The sequence below is a fragment of the Triticum dicoccoides genome, chromosome 5A (genome assembly GCF_002162155.2).
Source record: "Triticum dicoccoides isolate Atlit2015 ecotype Zavitan chromosome 5A, WEW_v2.0, whole genome shotgun sequence".
In the NCBI taxonomy this organism is placed as follows: domain Eukaryota; kingdom Viridiplantae; phylum Streptophyta; class Magnoliopsida; order Poales; family Poaceae; genus Triticum; species Triticum dicoccoides.
In genome coordinates, this window is record NC_041388.1 from 6,760,499 (window position 1) to 6,784,635 (window position 24,137).

Genomic DNA, 24,137 nt, shown 5'->3' on the forward strand with positions numbered 1-24,137 from the left:
CAAAAGAAGGATGAAAAGGATCAGGGTAACAAGTCAACCTAACAATCGACATATCGGGTTGCTGCTCCCCTCAAAGCTCCCGAGATTATTAGTGAGTGAATGTAACCCAAGGGGTCGCCATATATAAGGTAGATCTAGGGACCCCTTTAGGGAGAGAATGTGACGCCCAGATCATCGCGGATTGCTCACGTGCAGAGCGGCAGCGTCAACAGTGGAGAAGGGCATGGTGGAGAAGCAGAGGAGGAAGAAGGGGAATGAGAAACACTGTGCAAACGCATCGGCCTCAACGCCTTTTATGGGCTCACTGCCGAGTGGCTGACACGTGGACCCGAGCGATCCAGTCAAATCCTGTAATAGTCGCGCACCCGATACGTGGCGATAAAGGTGGTGCGAGAATCGAGGCGTCTTTGTCTGATCCACTCCGTTTACTGCGGCGCTCTCCGTCTCGCATGCTTCTTCAAATTTCAAATCCCGTGAGATCTGGAAACCACAGAAAAGCCAATCGCACCCAAGATTTCATACCATTCCAACACTCGAAGCATATCAGTATAAGTTCACTCGACAAACTATGAATGAATCAAGGCGACAGAAAATGAAGTTAAAGGTTCAGCATGGTTCGCTGACCCAAGTAAAATGCCCCCGAAGCATAAAAGTCGGGTCGGGTCCATCTTCAACCCCTTCTCCACTCGGACCTCGATCCATTCGGGGGCTAATGACAATGACATGTACCTAGGGTAGGGTAATAGGCCTGACCTAAACACCCTTCCCAAGGATATTGCCCTAGAGTCAAAGACATTCAAAGTACAGCAACATCTACCGACTGAAAACACCTCAGAGTGCAACCCACTCGACCAACAATTTCACTCGGATAACCCAATTCCATTTGATCAGGACATAGTCATTCGACCACACTAGGAACCACTCGGAGTATAGAAGATCTAAAGTCACTCAGGATGGCAACGGTCAGGCGTTCAGTCCGTAGTCTTAATGATCATTTATATGTCTTTATTGGTGGCGTTACCAGTAACGTCCCACCTTAATGTACATTGAACCCTTTGTAACTATTGGGTTTCGTAGTAATTTCAAAAAATTTCCTACGCACATGCAAGATCATGGTGATGCATAGCAACGAGAGGGGAGAGTGTTGTCCACGTACCCACGCAGACCAACTGCAGAAGCGTTGACGCAACATAGAGGAAGTAGTCGTACGTCTTCACGATCCAACCGATCAAGCACCGAAACTACGACACCTCCGAGTTCGAGCACATGTATAGCTCGATGACGATCCCCGGACTCCGATCCAGCAAAGTGTTGGGGAAGAGTTCCTTCAGCACGACGGCGTGGTGACGATCTTGATGCACTACAGCAGCAGGGCTTCGTCTAAACTCCGCTACAGTATTATCGAGGAATATGGTGGCAGGGGGCACCGCACACGGCTAAGGAATAGATCACGTGGATCAACTTGTGTGTTCTAGGGTGCCTCTACCTCAGTATATAAAGGACTAGAGGGGGGAGGCTGGCCGGCCAAGGTGTGGCGCGCCAGGAGAGTCCTGCTCCCTCTGGGAGTAGGATTCCCCCCCCCCCCAATCCTAGTTGGAATAGGATTCGCGGAGGGGGAAAAGAGAGAGAGGGGGCCGGCCACCTCTCCTAGTCCTAATAGGACTAGGGGAAGGGGGGAGGCGCGCAGCCCATGTAGGGCTGCCTCTTCTCTTTTCCACTAAGGCCCATCATGGCCCATTTAACTCCCGGGGGGGTTCCGGTAACCTTCCCGGTACTCCGGTAAAATCCCGATTTCACCCGGAACACTTCCGATATCCAAACATAGGCTTCCAATATATCAATCTTTACGTCTCGACCATTTCGAGACTCCTCGTCATGTCCGTGATCACATCCGGGACTCCGAACAACCTTCGGTACATCAAAATGTATAAACTCATAATATAACTGTCATCGTAACCTTAAGCGTGCGGACCCTACGGGTTCGAGAACAATGTAGACATGACCGAGACACGTCTCCGGCCAATAACCAATAGCGGGACCTGGATGCCCATATTGGCTCCTACATATTCTACGAAGATCTTTATCGGTCAGACCGCATAACAACATACGTTGTTCCCTTTGTCACCGGTATGTTACTTGCCCGAGATTCGATCGTCGGTATTCCTATACCAAGTTCAATATCGTTACCGGCAAGTCTTTTTACTCGTTTCGTAATACATCATCCCGCAACTAACTCATTTAGTTGCAATGCTTGCAAGGCTTAAGTGATGTGCATTACGGAGAGGGCCCAGAGATACCTCTCCGACAATCGGAGTGACAAATCCTAATCTCGAAATACGCTAACCCAACATCTACCTTTGGAGACACCTGTAGAGCTCCTTTATAATCACCCAGTTACGTTGTGACGTTTGGTAGCACCCAAAGTGTTCCTCCGGTAAACGGGAGTTGCATAATCTCATAGTTATAGGAACATGTATAAGTCATGAAGAAAGCAATAGCAACATACTAAACGATCGGGTGCTAAGCTAATGGAATGGGTCATGTCAATCAGATCATTCAACTAATGATGTGACCTCGTTAATCAAATAATAACACTTTGTTCATGGTTAGGAAACATAAACATCTTTGATTAACGAGCTAGTCAAGTAGAGGCATACTAGTGACACTAAGTTTGTCTATGTATTCACACATGTATTATGTTTCCGGTTAATACAATTCTAGCATGAATAATAAACATTTATCATGATATAAGGAAATAAATAATAACTTTATTATTGCCTCTAGGGCATATTTCCTTCAGTCTCCCACTTGCACTAGAGTCAATAATCTAGTTCAAATCGCCATGTGATTTTACAGCAATAGTTCACATCACCATGTGATTAACACCCATAGTTCACATCGATATGTGATCAACACCCAAAGGGTTTACTAGAGTCAGTAATCTAGTTCACATCCTATGTGATTAACACCCAAAGAGTACTAAGGTGTGATCATGTTTTGCTTGTGAGATAATTTTAGTCAACGGGCCTGTCACATTCAGATCCGTAAGTATTTTGCAAATATTTATGTCAACAATGCTCTGCACGGAGCTACTCTAACAAATTGCTCCCACTTTAAATATGTATCTAGATTGAGATTTAGATTCATCTAGATTAGTGTCAAAACTTGCATCGGCGTAACCCTTTACGACGAACCTTTTTCCACTTCCATAATCGAGAAACATATCCTTATTCCACTAAGGATAATTTTGACCGCTGTCCAGTGATCTACTCCTAGATTACTATTGTACTCCCTTACCAAACTCAGTGGTAGGGTATACAATAGATCTGGTACACATCATGGCATACTTTATAGAACCTATTGCTGATGCATAGGGAACATCTTTCATATTCTCTCTATCTTCTGCAGTGGTCGGGCATTGAGTCTTACTCAATTTCGCACCTTGTAACACAGGCAATAATCCTTTCTTTGCTTGATCCATTTTGAACTTCTTCAAAATTTTGTCAAGGTATGTACTCATTGAAAAAAACTTATCAAGTGTCTTGATCTATCTCTATAGATCTTGATACTCAATATGTAAGCAGCTTCACCGAGGTCTTTCTTTGAAAAACTCCTTTCAAATATTCCTTTATGCTTTCTAGAAAATTATACATTATTTCCGATCAACAATATATTGTTCACATATACTTATCAGAAATGTTGTAGTGCTCCCACTCACTTTCTTGTAAATACAGGCTTCACCGCAAGTATGTATAAAACTATATGCTTTGATCAATTTATCAAAGCGTATATTCCAACTCCGAGATGCTTACACCAGTCCATAGATGGATCGCTGGAGTTTGCATTTTTTTAACACCTTTAGGATTGACAAAAACTTCTGGTTGCATCATATACAACTCTTCTTTAAGAAATCCATTAAGGATTGCAGTTTTGTTATCCATTTGCCAGATTTCATAAAATGCGGCAATTGCTAACATGATTCGGACAGATTTAAGCATAGATACGAGTGAGAAAATCTCATCGTAGTCAACACCTTGAACTTGTCGAAAACCTTTTGCGACAATTCTAGCTTTGTAGATAGTAACACTGCTATCAGCGTCCGTCTTCCTCTTGAAGATCCATTTATTTTCTATGGCTTGCCGATCATCGGGCAAATCCATCAAAGTCCATACTTTGTTCTCATACATGGATCATATCTCAGATTTCATGGTCTCAAACCATTTCGCGGAATCTGGGCTCATCATCGCTTCCTCATAGTTCGCAAGTTCGTCATGGTCTAGTAACATGACTTCCAGAACAGGATTACCGTACCACTCTGGTGCGTATCTCACTCTGGTTTACCTACGAGATTTGGTATTAACTTGATTTGAAGTTACATGATCATCATCATTAGCTTCCTCACTAATTGGTGTAGTAGTCACAGGAACAGATTTCTGTGATGAACTACTTTCCAATAAGGGAGCAGGTACAGTTACCTCATCAAGTTCTACTTTCCTCCCACTCACTTCTTTCGAGAGAAACTCCTTCTCTAGAAAAACTCCGAATTTAGCAACAAAAGTCTTGCCTTCAGATTTGTGATAGAAGGTGTACCCAATAGTCTCCTTTGGGTATCCTATGAAGACATATTTCTCCGATTTGGGTTTGAGCTTATTAGGATGAAACTTTTTCATATAAGCATCACAACCCCAAACTTTAAGAAACGACAACTTTGGTTTCTTGCCAAACCACAGTTCAGATTGTGTCGTCTCAACGGACTTAGATGGTGCCCTATTTAACGTGAATGCAGCTGTCTCTAATGCATAACCCCAAAACGATAGTGGTAGATCGGTAAGAGACATCATAGATCGCACTATATCCAATAAAGTACGGTTATGACGTTCGGACACACCATTACACTGTGGTGTTTCAGGTGGCGTGAGTAGTGAAACTATTTCACATTGTTTTAATTGAAGGCCAAACTCGTAACTCAAATATTTTACCTCTGCGTTCATATCGTAGAAACTTTTATTTTCTTGTTATGATGATTCTCCACTTCACTCTGAAATTCTTTGAACTTTTCAAATGTTTCAGACTTGTGTTTCATCAAGTAGATATACTCATATCTGCTCAAATCATCTGTGAAGATCAGAAAATAATGATACCTGTCGTGAGCCTCAATATTCATCGGACCACACACATCAGTATGTATGATTTCCAACAAATCTGTTGCTCGCTCCATTGTTCCGAAGAACGGAGTTTTAGTCATCTTGCCCATGAGGCATGGTTCGCAAGCATCAACTGATTCATAATAAAGTGATTCCAAAAGCCCATCAGCATGGAGTTTCTTCATGCGCTTTACACCAATATGACCTAAACAGTAGTGCCATAAATAAGTTGCACTATCATTATTAACTTCGCATCTTTTGGTTTCAATATTATGAATATGTGTATCACTACGAACGAGATCCAATGAACTTGTTTCATTGGGTGTATGACCATCGAAGGTTTTATTCATGTAAACAGAACAACAATTATTCTCTGACTTTAATGAATAACCATATTGCAATAAACATGATCAAATCATATTCATGCTCAACGCAAAAACCAAATAACACTTATTTAGGTTCAACACTAATCCCGAAAGTATAGGGGAGTGTGCGATGATGATCATATCAATTTTGGAACTACTTCCAACACACATCGTCACTTCACCCTTAACTAGTCTCTGTTTATTCTGCAACTCCCGTTTCGAGTTACTAATCTTAGCAACTGAACTAGTATCAAATACTGAGGGGTTGTTATAAACACTAGTAAAGTACACATCAATAACATGTATATCAAATATACTTATGTTCACTTTGCCATCTTCTTATCTGCCAATCACTTGGGGTAGTTCCGCTTCCAGTGACCAGTCCCTTTGCAGTAGAAACACTTAGTCTCAGGCTTAGGACCAGACTGGGCTTCTTCACTTGAGCAGCAACTTGCTTGCCGTTCTTCTTGAAGTTCCCCTTCTTCCCTTTGCCCTTTTATTGAAACTAGTGGTCTTGTCTACCATCAACACTTGATGTTTTTCTTGATTTCTACCTTCGTTGATTTCAGCATCACGAAGAGCTTGGGAGTTGTTTCCGTTATCCCTTGCATATTATAGTTCATCACGAAGTTCTACTAACTTGGTGATGGTGACTAGAGAATTCTGTCAATCACTATCTTATCTGGAAGATAAACTCCTACTTGATTCAAGCGATTGTAGTACCCAGACAATCTGAGCACATGCTCACTAGTTGAGCGATTCTCCTCCATCTTTTAGCTATAGAACTTGTTGGAGACTTCATATCTCTCAACTCGGGTATTTGCTTGAAATATTAACTTCAACTCCTGGAACATCTCATATGGTCCATGACGTTCAAAACGTCTTTGAAGTCCCGATTCTAAGCCGTTAAGCATGGTGCACTTAAACTATCAAGTAGTCATCATATTGAGCTAGCCAAATGTTCATAACGTCTGCATCTGCTCCTGCAATAGGTCTGTCACCTAGCGGTGCATCAAGGAAATAATTCTTCTATGCAGCAATGAGGATAAACCTCAGATCACGGATCCAATCCGCATCATTGCTACTAACATCTTTCAACACAATTTTCTCTAGGAACATATCAAAATAAACATATGAAAGCTACAACGCGAGCTATTGATCTACAACATAGATAAGCTAATACTACCAGGACTAATTTCATGATAAATTAAAGTTCAATTAATCATATTACTTAAGAACTCCCACTTAGATAGACATCCCTCTAATCTTCTAAGTGATTACGTGATCCAAATCAACTAAGCCATAACCGATCATCACGTGAGATGGAGTAGTTTTCAATGGTGAACATCGTTATGTTGATCATATCTACTATATGATTCACGCTCGACCTTTCGGTCTCCATGTTCCGAGGCCATATCCGCATATGCTAGGCTCGTCAAGTTTAACCTGAGTATTCTGCGTGTGCAAAACTGGCTTGCACCCGTTGTAGATGGACGTAGAGCTTATCACACCCGATCATCACGTGTTGTCTGGGCACAACGAACTTTGGCAACGGTGCATACTCAGGGAGAACACTTCTTGATAAATTAGTGAGAGATCATCTTATAATGCTACCGTCAATCAAAGCAAGATAAGATGCATAAAAAGATAAACATCACATGCAATCAATATAAGTGATATGATATGGCCATCATCATCTTGTGCTTGTGATCTCCATCTCTGAAGCATCGTCATGATCACCATTGTCACCGACGCGACACCTTGATCTCCATCGTAGCATCGTTGTCGTCTCGCCAATCTTATGCTTCCACGACTATCACTACCGTTTAGTAATAAAGTAAAGCATTACATCGCGATTGCATTGCATACAATAAAGCGACAACCATATGGCTCCTGCCAGTTGCCGATAACTTGGTTACAAAACATGATCATCTCATACAATAAAATTCAGCATCATGCCTTGACCATATCACATCACAACATGCCCTGCAAAAACAAGTTAGACATCCTCTACTTTGTTGTTGCAAGTTTTACATGGCTGCTACGGGCTTAAGCAAGAACCAATCTCACCTACGCATCAAAACCACAATGATAGTTTGTCAAATAGACTCTGTTTTAACCTTCGCAAGGACCGGGCGTAGTCACACTTGGTTCAACTAAAGTTGGAGAGACAGTCGCCCGCAAGCCACCTGTGTGCAAAGCACGTCGGGGGAACCAGTCTCGCGTAAGCGTACGCGTAATGTTGGTTCGGGTCGTCTCATCCAACAATACCGCCGAACCAAGTATGGCATGCTGGTAGGCAGTATGACTTATATCGCCCACAACTCACTTGTGTTCTACTCGTGCAAATAACATCAAACCATAAAACCAAGGCTCTGATACCACTGTTGGGTTTCGTAGTAATTTCAAAAAATTTCCTACGCACATGCAAGACCATGGTGATGCATAGCAACGAGAGGGGAGAGTGTTATCTACGTACCCACGCAAACCAACTGCAGAAGCGTTGACGCAACATAGAGGAAGTAGTCGTACGTCTTCACGATCCAACCGATCAAGCACCGAAACTACGGCACCTCCGAGTTCGAGCACATGTACAGCTCGATGACGATCCCCGGACTCCGATCCAGCAAAGTGTCGGGGAAGAGTTCCGTCAGCACGACGGCGTGGTGACGATCTTGATGCACTACAGCAGCAGGGCTTCGCCTAAACTCCGCTACAGTATTATCGAGGAATATGGTGGCAGGGGGCACCGCACACGGCTAAGGAATAGATCACGTGGATCAACTTGTGTGTTCTAGGGTGCCTCTACCTCAGTATATAAAGGACTAGAGGGGGGAGGCTGGCCGGCCAAGGTGTGGCGCACCAGGAGAGTCCTACTCCCTCTGGGAGTAGGATCCCCCCCCCCCCAATCCTTGTTGGAATAGGATTGGCGGAGGGGGAAAAGAGAGAGGGGGGGCCGGCCACCTCTCCTAGTCCTAATAGGACTAGGGGAAGGGGGGAGGCGCGCAGCCCATGTAGGGCTGCCTCTTCTCTTTTCCACTAAGGCCCATCATGGCCCATTTAACTCCCGGGGGGGTTCCGGTAACCTTCCCGGTACTCCGGTAAAATCCCGATTTCACCCGGAACACTTCCGATATCCAAACATAGGCTTCCAATATATCAATCTTTACGACTCGACCATTTCGAGACTCCTCGTCATGTCTGTGATCACATCCGAGACTCCGAACAACCTTCGGTACATCAAAATGTATAAACTCATAATATAACTGTCATCGTAACCTTAAGCGTGCGGACCCTACGGGTTCGGGAACAATGTAGACATGACCGAGACACGTCTCCAACCAATAACCAATAGCGGGACCTGGATGCCCATATTGGCTCCTACATATTCTACGAAGATCTTTATCGGTCAGACCACATAACAACATACGTTGTTCCCTTTGTCACCGGTATGTTACTTGCCCGAGATTTGATCGTCGGTATTCCTATACCTAGTTCAATCTCGTTGCCGGCAAGTCTCTTTACTCGTCCCGTAATACATCATCCCGCAACTAACTCATTTAGTTGCAATGCTTGTAAGGCTTAAGTGATGTGCATTACCGAGAGGGCCCAGAGATACCTCTCCGACAATCGGAGTGACAAATCCTAATCTCGAAATACGCCAACCTAACATCTACCTTTGGAGACACCTGTAGAGCTCCTTTATAATCACCCAGTTACGTTGTGACGTTTGGTAGCACCCAAAGTGTTCCTCCGGTAAACGGGAGTTGCATAATCTCATAGTTATAGGAACATGTATAAGTCATGAAGAAAGCAATAGCAACATACTAAACGATCGGGTGCTAAGCTAATGGAATGGGTCATGTCAATCAGATCATTCAACTAATGATGTGACCTCGTTAATCAAATAACAACACTTTTTTCATGGTTAGGAAACATAACCATCTTTGATTAACGAGCTAGTCAAGTAGAGGCATACTAGTGACACTAAGTTTGTCTATGTATTCACACATGTATTATGTTTCCGGTTAATACAATTCTAGCATGAATAATAAACATTTATCATGATATAAGGAAATAAATAATAACTTTATTATTGCCTCTAGGGCATATTTCCTTCAGTAACGTGGGCTGGCTGGGGTCCTGGCGCACTCTATATAAGCCACCCCCTCCACTGGGACAAGGGTTCGCACCCCCTGTAACTTCACACATAATCCAGTCGACCAAGCCTCCGGGCACCGAGACGTAGGGCTGTTACTTTTTCCGAGAAGGGCCTGAACTCGTAAATCTTGCGTGCACAATCTCACCGTAGCTAGGATCTTGCCTCCTCCTACGTACCCCCTATTCTACTGTCAGACTTACTCCCACGACACCCGCCGTTCCTGACCGGACCCGGCAAGATCCGACAGGGCCTCGCCGACTACGCCATCGCAAGGCCGCCGCCCTTCCCGCTCACCGGCATCGTGGGCGGTGCCCCGGCCCTTCCCGCTCGCCCGCCTCTCCCCCATGCCTCTTCATTATCTACTCCTTCGTCTCCGTGCGCAGCTCCCACCTCCCTGCAGCCGCCTAATGCGGCGCCGGAGCGCAGCATCGCCTCCCCTCCCTGCCATGGTTGCCCCCTGAAAAAAATGAAATGTAAGGATCGCGGGTTGAATACGCTCAAATGTGGGGTCCTTTTGTAAGATTGCAACGTTTTCTTATATATCCACTTAAGAAGGGAGTGTGGGTTGAATTACCAAAAACACAGGGGCGTTTTTTGCAAAAAACACCACGACGGTGAGCAGGCGGGCAAAAGCGATAGTTGCTTTATTATTATGGAAAGATACCAATGATGAGTTATTTATTATTATGATCGATGATGCATGATGCTAAGTTGTTATATGATCGTAACATTACCTTGGATGAATAGTAATATATATAGTGTGTGAAATGAATGTGGATTAGATTCAAGTGGAGGCAACATGTGGTGCATGTTGAAAGTATCCACTGTTATATATAATAACTAATCATAGTCATAAAATCATATGATGAAAATACTGTATGTAAAACCTACAGCGACAATAAGCTACATTTTCAAAAATACAGGAAAAGTTAGCAGCAGCGCTTTTCAAAAGAAACGCTACTGCGCTTTCCCCAACAAAGCGCTACTGCTAACTAGGTATAGCAGTAGCGCTCGCTTTCCAGCGCTACTGCTACCAGTTAGTTGTAGCGCCTTACTGGTAGCGCTTGTACAAGCGCTACTGCTAGCTATAAAACAAGCACTACTATTAGCCTTTTCCCTAGTAGTGATTTTTACCCAGGGGGGCCAGTAAACGTGGTTACCACGGTTACCGAGAAATACCAAAAATATTTTGAACAAAATTTATAGTTGAATTTTGAATTCAAATTCTTTAAGAATAGTTGTATTTGGCATAAAAGTGCTACCAGCCAAATGGAATTTTGTCTACGCATGAGACTAGGCTACTACCAGTACTCCAGAACAAACTCTCCTAACATTTCTTAGATCCTACGTACTTTACTATATACATCAAGCGTTTAAATTCGAAAAATTCAACTAACTTGGTATTTTTTGCTCGGTATGGGGATTTACCGAGGGGCACAGAAATATGCGGTAACCACGGAAAATCTTGAAATTTCGTTCGGTAACGGAAACCTTGATCCTACCTGATGTCGCAGGGCATGGCTTACCTGGATGAGTCAGCGACAATGACATCTACAACGCCTATTCTCCTATTAATGTTACCATGTGAGCATTGCAATATGAGACGATTTGAGCAATCACCTCTCTGCATAATTTTGTGGCCTGAATGATGATAAACACACAATTTGGTGGGGTGTGACAACATTTGTACAACTCCTAGTGGCAGGATAATAACATGCCTGCAAGAGCATGGGGTTGTAGCTTGAAGTTGCCATTTGATACAGGAGAGGGGGTATAGCAGGAAATGTAATACAAAATGTAGGTGGTGGGGGTGATAGGTGGTAAAGATGGAATCTTTTGTAAAGATAAAATGCAATTACTATATGTGTAAAAGCTTGTGATTTGAGCACAGTATTTTGAAGTAACTGCCACTATAGAGTGAAAGTATACATTGGTACATGGTGGGTATTCTTCTTCCCTTTTTACCCTGCACAGCAAATTAAAGGGGATGAGCTGGCAATGGAACAATTAGTAGCCAATAACATATATGTTCTGCCTAAGCCATATATGATGCTTCTACGGTCCAAACATTACACTCCAGCATAATTGCCCATTCAATTCATCATCCACGGCTGCTACACTTGCACACAGACATGATGTGAGTTTCACAAGACTCGAAATAAGTAGTAGTCAATAATAAGTTCTACTCTAACATGCATGTTATGCTCTAAGCTTAAGCTGCTTCTACGGTCCAAAGGCACCCATAACTTGAAGTTTTTTTCCAAGAATACACAACGTAGAGATTATGCCGAAAATGAATTTGCAATGGGCATGCAGGGTTAATTCGGTCGACTCATCCATGAAGGCCAGCAGTGGGCAGGTGCCTACACAAATAAAAAAACACAAAGTTCGGTTAGATATGATAGACCTTTGGAGACCAAAATAGTGTGTTTTTTGCAATGCAAACAAAATGAGATAAGAGAAATAACAATTGGTTTCTTCATGAAGTTGTTTACCACACCTGACAATCTCCTCTACGACTTTTGAATTTGAGTTAACGTGCTAAATGTAAACTATCTTAAAATGGAAGATATTTACCTCAGGCCCAGCTCAAGAATCAAGAATCATAAGGGCTTCTTCACCCCATGATAGGGTAAGAACCTACACAAATAAAAACATCACACTTAGAGTAGATGTATCTTTGGCTCCTGCAGAAATATGATTTATAATAAGGAGATGTTTACCTTTTGCAATGTTCTCTCCATGATCCGATACAATTGCAATCAGGTTTCTAGTTCTCGGACAAAGTTTGGTAGCATCAAATATTTTCACCTGTAAAGAAATCCATGGAATTAAATGTACTAAAATACATTTTTAGTAGTGCTATGGTGGGCATGAATCGTAGTTACAACATAGAGTTTACTTACCGAAATATCTTTTTCAGTATTCAAATTCTTAGCTTGATCAAAATGATCCCAGCATATGTCTATCAACATGCTTTCCAACTGGCAAAATCACAAAAGTCAAGAGTGTCACATAAAAAATATGGAAAATACACCCTACAACCAGGTGCACTCACCCTCACACCTCTCCCTCACACGAGATTCTTTCTTGTTCTGTGATTTTTGAAATACATAATGGCTACAACTCTAAAGATATTTCATATGAAAAAAGCACCTCCACTAAAATATCCTTGTTCTGTGATTTTTGAAATATACAATGGCTACAACTCTGAAGATATTTCAATCAAAAGCATCTCCACTAAAATAGCATACTATAATCCATACTCTATACGCTGTAATATCAAATGAACAATTTTATATACTCCCTTTAAAAGAACATACTCCATATGCTACCAAATGAACAACAATTATGTATACACTTGTCATTATCAACGGAGTATCCTATTGCCTCTTAATGCATATATAGGACCATGCTCCTTTATTGAATTAATCGTGCATATACTAGACTCTAGCTACAAGTACAATTGCATATGTGCCAACTAGAAAACATCCTAGGTACTATATACTATTTATAAATCTTAGCTACACGGTACATATGTGCCAATTACAAAACATACACTTGTCATGGTCGACCAGGTGGGGCCATCATTATGTGCGCAGGGCTAGGGCAGAGCGTGCGGCCTGAGACTTCTAAAATTGTTAATATAGGAAAGAATCAGAGTTTTGTTAGGAATGGGTCTGATCCAACTTGGGGATCAAGTATATGTAGTCCATATATTGGACAACCGAAGGGTTCTTCGTGGCCATGGCACCGTGGGCACTTAGCGAGTAACTGTATGCACAGTAGATGACATGGTGGATGTGGCATTGTTGCAACATGTAATCAACTCTGTAACATTGCACCGTTGAGAGAGTCTTCCCTTTCTTCCAGAATATATGATACGCACACTCGTGCGTATTCGAGAAAAAAATATTGGACGGCCGTGTAAGCCTTAACAGGCATCGATCGGTCTAGCTATAAAGAAAACCAGAAAATGAAGGTTCACCTCCACCAATCTTCTCGCCCACCTTTTCTAAAGATGATCAAAGCCATGGCTCATTTTCTAAAGAAGCCATCGATGGGGCACTGAAGGGCATGAAGGAATATACTTCTAGCAATCGGGAGCAAAGCTAGCAAAAAGCCTATCCATCAGCAAGCTGCGGCAAGATGGCACCAGCAGTCTTCCATCAACGATGGGAAGGATGATCAGGGCCTCGCGGCCAAGGTCAGCGACAAAGATGATGACTCATAGGGGGATCCCAAGTTGGCAAGTTGGGAATGCTTTCATGCTTAAAATAGATCTTGCTAAAGCCTTTGATCGTCTTGAATGGAGTTTTATTGTTTCTGCTCTTTCTCGGAAAGGGTTGCATGGTCATTTCATAAATTTAGTTCATGCTTGCATCTCCTTGCCTACGTGTTTTCTGTTGTCATTAATGGGCAGCCTTCTCAAAAATTAAACAATTCTAGGGGTATTCGTCAAGGTTGTCCTATGTCTCCTTATTTATTTGTTATTGCCATCAATGAACTCTCCACTGCCCTTAATGACGCTCTTGCTGCTCATCAATTACAGGGTATCTCTCTTGGACCAAATTGCCCCTCCATTCACTCTCTTTTATTTGCGGATGACTTATTGGTTTGTGGACAGGCCACTTTGCAGGAAGCTCACACTATGGCTAATCTTATAAACCAATTTTGTGGTATTTCTGGTCAAACTCCAAACTGGTCTAAATCTGCTATTCTTTTCAGCTCTCATGTTTCTCCTATTGCTATGCAAGACATCAAGCAGATTTTCCCTGTTTCTTCTTTGGATGCAAATTTTACTCATCTTGGTCATCCATTGATTCTTCCTGCTAAAAACAGAGTTCTTGCTTATAATTTTGTTCTGGACAAATTCTTGCAAAAATTGCCTTCTTATAAAGCCAACTTGCTTTCTCATGCTGCCCGTCTTGAGCTGATTCATTCGGTTTTCTCGACCATTCTTGTCTACTATATGGCTAATATCTTGTTCACTAAGAAATTGATTACTAAGCTTACAGCTATTATTAGGAATTTTTGGTGGACAGGTGTTCGACAAAATGACTCTACAAAGAGTCTTTGTCTTAGAGCATGGAAAGACATTTGCAACTCCAAAGATGAAGGAGGTCTAGGTGTTAGGAACTTGAAGGCCATCAATGAAAGTCTGATTTTATCTGCTGCTTGGAGGTTAGCTAAAGACCCTTCTTCTCATTTGTATCTTGTGCTTAAAGCTAAATATTTTCCTAATGCTTCCATTTGGACTGCCACTACTACTCCTCCTAAATCTGCTTTCTCGGCTTCCATTCTTAAAATGTTACCTAAGCTTAAAACTCATTCATTCTATCAAATAACGCAAGGTAACATTTCTATTTGGAGAACTCCTTGGTGTAATAATTGGAGTTCCATTCATGAGCATCTCATTCCTCAACATGCTGGTTTTGTGTACCCGGCCTTGGTTAAGGATCTCTGGCTTCCAGGTCAAAGGATTTGGAATCAAACTCTCATTTTCTCGATTTTTCAGCAACCTTTGGCTTCCATTATTGTTCATACTGATATTGTTGATGACGAAATTCCAGATTTGTTGTGTTGGGATCTTACTCCAAATGGTATTTGTTCCTCCAAATCTGCTTATAAATTGTGTTTACAAGATATTCATGCTAATCCTAGACATGCCCCTACTGTTGTACCTTTGGATTTGAAAAATCTGCTTACAATATTTTGGAAACAAAAGAATTTGCTTCCTAGGGTGCAAACTTTTGCATGGAGACTTTTAAGAAAAGCTTTGCCTACGGGTATGCGAGCTGGTCGTTTCTCGATTCATATTTCTCAAATGTGTTGTCGATGTGGTCAACCGGAGGACGAGTTTCATCTATTTTGCCTTTGTCATTTTGCTCGTGCGGCCTGGTTTTCTTCTCCCTGGTTTCTCAAAGCTGATGTTTTAACCCAATGCCATACTACAATGCATTCAGTGCTTATTGCTTTCATTCAAAGGAATCACCCACATGGCTCCAGCCCGAATATCCTAAATTTTCTGTGGAGCCTTCGGAAAGCAAGAAATGATTTTATTTTTGATAGAAACAAAGCTCTTCCTTATCAAGTTAGCATTGCGGCTGGTGCTTTAAATTTGGAGCCTCATGATGTTCTTTCTGGTCTTTCTATCAAGAATCAACAGGTTCAACACATTCCTGCTAGCAATCAGCTCCCCTTGCCAGGTAATTCTCTCAGGTCTGATCTTTTAGTTGTTGGGCCAAAAATTTACTCTGATGCAGCTTTCAGAACAAAAAAAGTTCCTGGCCTTCCTCCAGGTGATGTGGCTACAGGTGTTGGTATCTATATTTCTCTTCCCTCGGAGCAGGGACAAATTAATATTCAAATTCAGGCCTCCGCTTCCTCTACATCCACTCCTTTGCAGGCTGAATCTATTGCTCTTGCTTCTGCTGCTAATATAGCCTCTCGGCTCAATATTATGCATGCTACTTTTCTAACTGATTGTCTTACTCTTGCTAAATGTGCTGCTTTGCCCAACACCTTAGATCCCTCTATTCCTTGGAATATCAGAAAGGATCTTGCCATTTTTTTCAAACATTCTGTAGCTCTTAATCCTAAAGTTTTTCATATTGCTAGAGAAGTTAATGGAGTTGCCCATAACCTTGCTCACCAGGTTTTCACAGCGAATAGGGATACTCAGATTTGTTGCTTTGCTCGTAATCACTCTTCTAATTCCTGCAATGTTGTATCCCTTCTTTCTAATTTCCAAATTCCTGGTATTAAGATTCACACAGTGCATTGTTACTAGCTCTTTGCTTCTTGGTTCTTCTCTGTTCAAGATACTCTGCTTCATTTGTTCTTGTAGTATTTCAGTTGCAGGGATGGACTTCTTCAAGCGCAAGGAGACTTGTTGGTGAATCTGCAGACTAAGCCAATGATTTTGGAGCTCGACTGGACTCTTCTTCAGAACTTGATGGAAGCTATTGGAGCCCAATTTCACTCTGAAGTTGTTGGTCCAGTTGCTTTTGCTGTTGTTTCCATGGTGTATCTTGCACTTTGAGTAGCAGAAGGGCAGTTCATGTCATCTTCTTCTTTAGGCTGCCTTCTTATGTTTAGTCATGTGGTTCATCTGAAGGGATTCTGCTCCCTTCCTGTCTTCTCCGACTTCTATTCAGCTCTTCTTTCTCGGATTCTGCAGTCTAATTCTCTCTTTCTTGCAAGCAGTTTTTGTAATCATGATGTACACTGAATTTGAGCTGAATATATTGGCACCTGTTGGTGCCTCTCTTTGTTAAAAAAAAGGATTGCTCAGAATATGTGCTTACTTGCTGACTCGAGTCGAGTAGTGTTTCGAAGGGCAGGGTACTCCGAAACACCACAAAACATGGCTAGCATCATACCACCTGACCAGGAGGGCCCCACTATGGCACCGCCGCCTCTGGCACACGGAAGGCGTGCCACCATGACTTTCGACGGACAACTTAACAATCATTTTGGTTCAAAAATCCAAAACACCGAAATCGGGCGAGTTGAAGCTCCTCTAGCCAGGAACCATCGACAAGTATGAGGAATAATTCCTCACATTGGTGTGTCGGTGTGAGGGTCTAACCGAGGCGCAAGTAGAGTTTTACATCACAGGGCTCTGTAAGCCATTGCGTACAGATGTACAATTCATGTACCTGACGACACTAGAAGGGGCATTTATAGACCATGACAAGACAGAGGACAAGGACTAGGGTGCGCCGGTTACTGCCACATCCACCCTCTCGACCCACTCACACATCTACCCTGGTCCTTACTGCTCATGCCAATGTTGCACTACAGATACCTTAGGAATCCCGCAGGACACCCTAGGCACAAGGCCCTTCAGGCGCCTCTCAACAGTGGAGATGGATGACCGTTGTGCCAAAGCTTTGCTTCAACTGCGAGTTGCGACTCACAAGTTCACACCTGGTTACTGTTGTAAGAAACTTTTTATTTGTGTGGCTAAGAGGGACAATGGCGACTCTACCAAGGAGGATGTGGATGTGGAGGTCACCCATCCACAAAATCTCGACGATGTAGTAGGCAGTTGTCATGTGAGGAATCGTCCTCATTGATCTTGTTGACTCTAGCTCCTCCCAAAATTTCATATCATACCAAGCCACCATGCATACCGCCGTGGAGCTTTCCCAACATGCAAGCATACATGTGGATGTGGCCAATGGCAACAAGGACATCAACCATGGGATCTGTCATGGCCTTGACGTCTTAGTGGGTACACAACCATTCATAGTCTGCTGCTAAGCCTTTCCTTTGTAGAGTTACGACATGGTGCTCGGTGTGCAATGGCTAGGGGCTTGTTGAGACCCATCTGTTGGACTTCACCAAGCTCACCATATCGTCGAGCCGCGCATATTACCGCCTAACAACCTCGCTACAGGATTTTGAGAGCATGATCATCAAGCTGCGCATATTACCTCTACAGCCTGTTTGGTAAACACTTGGGCAAGGGAATGGGAGTTTGTACAAGGGTGTTTATGAAGGGATTAGGCATGGGAAGTAGATTTTTACTCCCATTCCCTTGTTTAGCATATGATGGGAATTGGCGTGGGATAAAACTCTCCTCACGAATTAACAGGGTACCCCCTGGGAAGAAATCGGTGGGAATTGGCTTCCCAACTTCCAGTCCCCTTCCCACTTAAACTCCCATTCCATCTAATCAAACAGTGGATTTTTAATCTCCTTACCCCTCAACTCCCATTCCCCATCTCTAATTTCCCTGAACCAAACACGCTGCTAGAGTAGTGATGTGATCACCGCATTCACCTCCTTCTAGGGGTGGCTCCAGTTGTGGTCCGTCCATATCGCAGACACATCAAAAGGTGAGATTGAGTGGCAATGCGCTGATATGCTAGATTAGGTATGAATTTTCCTCTCGGTCCTTTTGGTCAAGAAGCAAGATGGCTTAGAAGTTTCTTTATGGACTATCGTGCCCTCGATCACACCTACTATTGGGTCAGCAAGCTACTTGGACTTTGTAGTGGGATTTAGTCCGGAAAATCTCAATGCTAAAATGCCAAGCACCACGGTGTTGACCAATGGTTGTGTCCTGATCCAATTGATGAGAATAACCATCCATGTAGAAAGCTGATCCATTCAGCCATGAATTAATGTACTTCAACTAGGGCACCATTGTTCAAATTATTTAATTAGAATTACAAAATTACTAGGTACCTATTATAGCATGTGTGAGATTAATCTAAGGTGGATTAGAAAGTAACTAAACCTAGTTGTAGCAAAAAACTAAAAATTCAACAAATACAAAATACACAAACCTCAATTGTAGTAGAAATGTGCTTTCCATTAAAACTTTCAATGACATCACCCTTGCGAATTCCAATTTTCTCAGCATGTGATTCTTTTGACACATAATTTTCAGTTAGCACGATTACTTCATAATATGCATATGGCAAATAATTTTAAAATAAACTGTTAGCAAAAATTAAAGTCAAAATTATATAAAAATCACCATACATATACCTGCTCAACAATAAGACCAGAGTTGATGTTATGCTTGCGAGTCATCCTCTCAATACAAATAGGACCTAAAAACTTGATTGGACTAAATGTCATTCCAAGGTGGAGGCGAGGCATACAACTATATCAAATAAAATGAATATCAAATCAATATCTTACAAATTTAAGAAAGAACATCATAACATTAATATCTTTATGAGACATAGGTATCACACATGTTACTAACAAATAATTCAGAGGGGGGAATACAGACTTGAACCTTCTCCAAAAATCCAAGCACTTGTGCAATATTGACGAAGGTACAAATGTCTCATTAATTTGGTTGTTCACTAGACCCACAATCTTCCCTTCTAAATCAATGATTGGCCCTCCATCATCATGTAACTATAGCATTGTATTAGTGACGAATATTACGATTTGTAGTGAGAAGGAAATAAGATGAAGATGCAAAACATAAATTTGAGATGTAACGTACCAGTTTGAGGCCCTGTTTGGTTCGGCTGTGGATTTCTAAAAGCTGTTGTGAAAAAATCTGCTATGGAAAAACAACTGTGGAAAATCTGATGTAAAAAAGATGTAGGTCATTTGGCAAACCAGCTGATACAGCTTTTTTAGATTTTGGCCCGCAGCGGAATCAGATTTTGGAAAGCACGTCCTGGGCTACTTCCGCTTTTGGTTCAGATTTTGGCAGCGGATTTCTGAAATCGGATTCTGCTGGATTCGCCCTTTGGTTCAGATTCTGCTGCGCGTCAATAAAAGCTGAACCAAACAGGGCCTGAGACTAGATGCATCACGAAGAAAATACATGTAGTGGCATCTCTCATACCGAGATGGAATGTCATAGGCCAAATTACCATGTGTTATCTTTATATCCAGATTTGCATCTCTTCCAAGGCGGAAAACATCTTGACCAGAATGCACATGTTCATTAAAAGTGGGTAGATGAGCTGGTTTGTCCACTTGAACCTCATAGATAGCAAATTCATAATGCTCTTGAAGATAGATGAGGTGGCCTAGTGTAGTTGTGTTGTCCTGCAAATGAACAATGACCTAAAATAGATAGTGGCAAAGGTTATGACACTATATTTTCGAAAGAACTGATGTTGAGGAAAACATTTTTGAGAGATCAACTATCATGAAAGTCGAGCGCTAGAATAAGATCTTTTGTTTCTAATTTTCTGTTCTAACAAAGTTGAAGATAATGACACAGTTAATTTGCAACTAGACGCCAATGTAGCAACTGAGTCATTACAAATAATTTAATTTGAGAGGGCATAATCAAGCAGATAAAAAAGCATAGCTAGAGCAGGTAGATAAATAGATTGTTGAACATATGTTTATACTTGCATAGTAGTGTAGGGCTCCGCAGCCCAATTTCATTTGAAAAGAAGCTGGTAATTAAAGCATGCATTGTGAAAGTTCAGGTACCACCATCCGGTGGCACAAATGCTCTTGTTAAAAAATTAGGATGACAAAGAGTGAACGTTAAGAAGGTCACCTTCGCATTCTGATGATACTCGCCTGTCCACTGCCGCTTCCACTTGTGGATATCATCTTTACGAATGAGATGAGCAGAGGTCAAAACAAGGGCGGTTTTTCTCTGGCCGTCCCTTTGAAACCACAAGCCACAACATTTATTCAGCGGTTGGTCCTCTACAAAGCAACAAAAGCGGTTGAATATTAATTAAGAAGCAAACATGACGTTGAATACAGACCGAGAAAGGACGAGAGCAAAATGACGGATTTTGCAGCAGAAAGCACTGCATCTCTTGCGAGTTCACGGATGGGAAGGAGACGACGGTCCTTGCGCAGGCAGGAAGATGGTTGGTGCCAGTAGTGATCCATAGTGAACAGGTCAGCTAGACGATCTACATAAAGAAAATTAAGATCAGGTTGGAAATGAACAATGAATGGGGAAATTAAAGCTGAGAAAAAGAATGGGGGAAACGTGGGGAGGGGGGCATTTACCTGTTAGGTTGATCTCTCCACCGAGTGGGCTCAACGGCCCATCGGGCCCTGATCTATTCGCGCCCTGATCGGGGGCGCCCAACCGTTCTATGGTTGGTGGGCCCCTGTGACCTGCGATATATAAAAAGGTGGGGGCCGGGGCGCACGGTACGAGATTCACCGTGCCGCCAGACTCCCCACTGATATCCCTTTCCGATCTAGGGCAATCGCAATGCTCACGGGAAGCACCACTGCCACCTCTCCATCTCGATCTCTCTGCGATCACCGACCTCTACATCACCATGGACGGCTCTGGATCGAGCTCTTCCGCACCCAAGGAAGGTAGGTTACCGAAAAGATCTAGCCTACACGATCCAAGTGGGTCTATCAATGGTATCAGGCCATCTTGGTTAGTTGTTTTTCGGTAAACAGATAAAACAGAAAAGAAAAAGAGATCCCTACCCCCAAAAGAACCCTAGAACAGGGCAAAGACCACCGGAGAGGGCCTCAGGCCTCGCCGGCAAAGAGTGCCGCCGTAAGGCCGCGCTGACCCTCTCGATCTCGACGCGCATCAGCAAGCCGAGGCATCGGACGAAGGTACCACCCCTCACGGGGCAAAGAAAAACCTCAAAGTAGGCACCGCAGCCAAACCGCTCGACGGTGGCGCGCTCATCGCAAGGCGGACGCGCAGCCGGCGAAGGGGATGGCCACGGCACTGCATCGAAACCTGCATCATCTCTCTCTCTGTTGCTGCACAAGGAGAAGTAGTAGATTGAAGGGGGTAGAAGGGAGGAAAGGGGGAATGGAGAAGAGCTCGCCAGGGAAAGGCGGAGCTCAACCCCGTCTCCGGCTGCCGGCGACCGGCGTCAAAAGCAACGGCGCAGTCGGGAGCGAGACAAGGAGAGCAGAGGTGGCCGCGAGGGTCCCTCTCTCTCTGTAAAAGGAAAGGAGGGGGGAAAGGGCAGGCTCGCGCATCGTGGCGCAGTGGCGCTCGTCGCCAGCGGCCGGCCTCATGCCATGGCACGGTGGCTCGACTCAGTCGGGACAGCGAGCGAGAGGGGTGCGAGGGGCGCGCGGGGGAGGAAAGGATTAGGGTTCCCCTCGCCCCCCACCGCATCGATTGGTTTTGATCTGGCGAAAAGCAAGGGCGACCGTCGGATTCAGATCGATGGCCACCGTGAAACCCTAGCCCCGCCCCAGGCCGCTGGGCCAGAAAGGGAGCGTGCCAGCTGGGTTGCTGGGCCGCCAGATCCAGCGGACCGGGCCGGCTCGCTCGAGCGCGCGGAGGTGCAGGCCTTGGGCCGCTGCGGGCCTCCCGCGCGAGGCCGAGTTCTGCTGGAGCTGCCCGTTTTCATTTTTTTTTCTTCAAGGTTTTGTCCAGTTTTGGGCAGATTTTAAATAGTCCTTTCTGTGCATTATTTTTCCAACAAAAATTATGTTCAGAAAATAGGAAAGAAAAAGTTGCAAAGTTTCTGAAAAAGAAAAATAGAGAAGTCTCTGAAAATAAAATTGAAATTTTCAGAAAAGAATTAAAAGTTCAGGAATTTATTTTCATGTTTTCCGCTGCGTAAATATTTAATAGTGTGCTTTTATAAAGAGATAAAGTTTAGAGAGAATTATTTTTTATAGAGCACATTAAAGTGATTATTCGAATTAATATGATTATGTTATTTTTATAACCAACGTTGTTAATAACATGATCATGTTTTATTATTGAAATTTAAAGGTGCATTTATTTCTAGTATTTTGCCCAACGGTAATATAGATTTAATTGCATAGACAATTATATGTTTAATTTGACCAACGTTAGATTAATGCATATGGTTGTTATATTGATGTCACTTAAATTGTGATTTCAGGAGGCTTTCACTTGATGAGTTGTCTAAAAGAAATTTCGACACTCAGAGGTGACAACCACATTGATTGGAGGAAGAAAGTTGAACTGGCATTTGTTTGTGCTGATCTGGACTGGGTTCTGGATGAACCACAGCCGGTCAGACCTACAGAGCCAGTAAGAAAGACTACCGAGGATGATGTTGCATGGGCTAAAAGGAGAGGGGATTATGCTCCTTTGGAGATGTCCTACATCATAGCCAACCAAAAGTGGGTCAATGCAAATAAAAAATGCATGGCCTTTATAAAGAATACAATTGAGAGCACCATTGTGGGCTCCATTGCAGAGTGCACTTCAGCAGCGGAGTTGCTGACAAAGATAAAGAGCCAGTTCACTGGCTCTTCAAAGATATATGCCACCCAGGTGTTAAAACAACTTGTGACAGAACAATACACAGGTGGTGGAATAAGAGAGCACATCCTGAGGATGAGCAATATGGCAGCAAAGTTAAAGCCTATGGATGAGGATCTGGAGATCAAACCAAAGCTCTTGGTCCACCTTGTCATGGCTTCACTGCCAAAGGAGTTTGAAATTTTTGTTGTGAATTATAATATGTCACCTGGAACATGAGACATAGAAAAGACAATTGCTATGTGTGTCCAAGAAGAGGACAGACTAAAAGCTTCACATGGTGGAACACTCAACCATGTGAAGGATCATAAGAAAAAGAACTACAATCAAAACAACAAAAGTTCTCCTTCAAAGCCACAAGGAAAAGCTCCCTATCAGCATCAGCGTCAGCAACAGTCTTTCCCAGTGGACAAAGACACTTGTCTCCACTGTAAGCAGACCAGGCATTACAAGAAAGACTGCCCTGTTTGGCTGAAGTCCTTAATGGCAAAGCAAGGTAACAACATTGTTTCCTTAGTTAATGAATCCTTGTACACACAGTTTTCGAAATCTACTTGGTGGATTGACTCAGGGGCAACTGTTCATGTTGCAAATTGTTTACAGGGATTCCATTCGACCCGGACTACACTAAGAAGAGAAGGAGGCATTGAAGTAGCCAATGGACGTCCATGCGAAAACCGGGCATGAACCTCAGTTTTAATATCCAACTTGTGAAGACTGGCCTCTGTTTGCTACTGCTGCCAGTGCAGATCACGCAGTTCTTTTTTTTT

The 24,137-nt window shown here is 43.0% G+C and overlaps 1 protein-coding gene across 1 annotated transcript; it reads right to left on the reverse strand.

Annotated features, from left to right (window-relative positions):
• Positions 1-12,260: 12,260 nt before the first annotated feature.
• On the reverse strand, positions 12,261-21,694 carry LOC119297420 (probable periplasmic serine endoprotease DegP-like). Its single transcript, XM_037575216.1, has 10 exons — positions 21,616-21,694; positions 20,891-21,043; positions 20,674-20,828; positions 19,941-20,225; positions 19,429-19,559; positions 19,179-19,296; positions 18,974-19,066; positions 12,578-12,655; positions 12,386-12,482; positions 12,261-12,304 (listed from the first exon to the last, which is right to left on the reverse strand). The coding sequence occupies exons 1-10, from the start codon at positions 21,692-21,694 to the stop codon at positions 12,261-12,263; spliced, it is 1,233 nt and encodes a 410-aa protein (XP_037431113.1).
• Between the last annotated feature and the right edge of the window lie 2,443 nt (positions 21,695-24,137).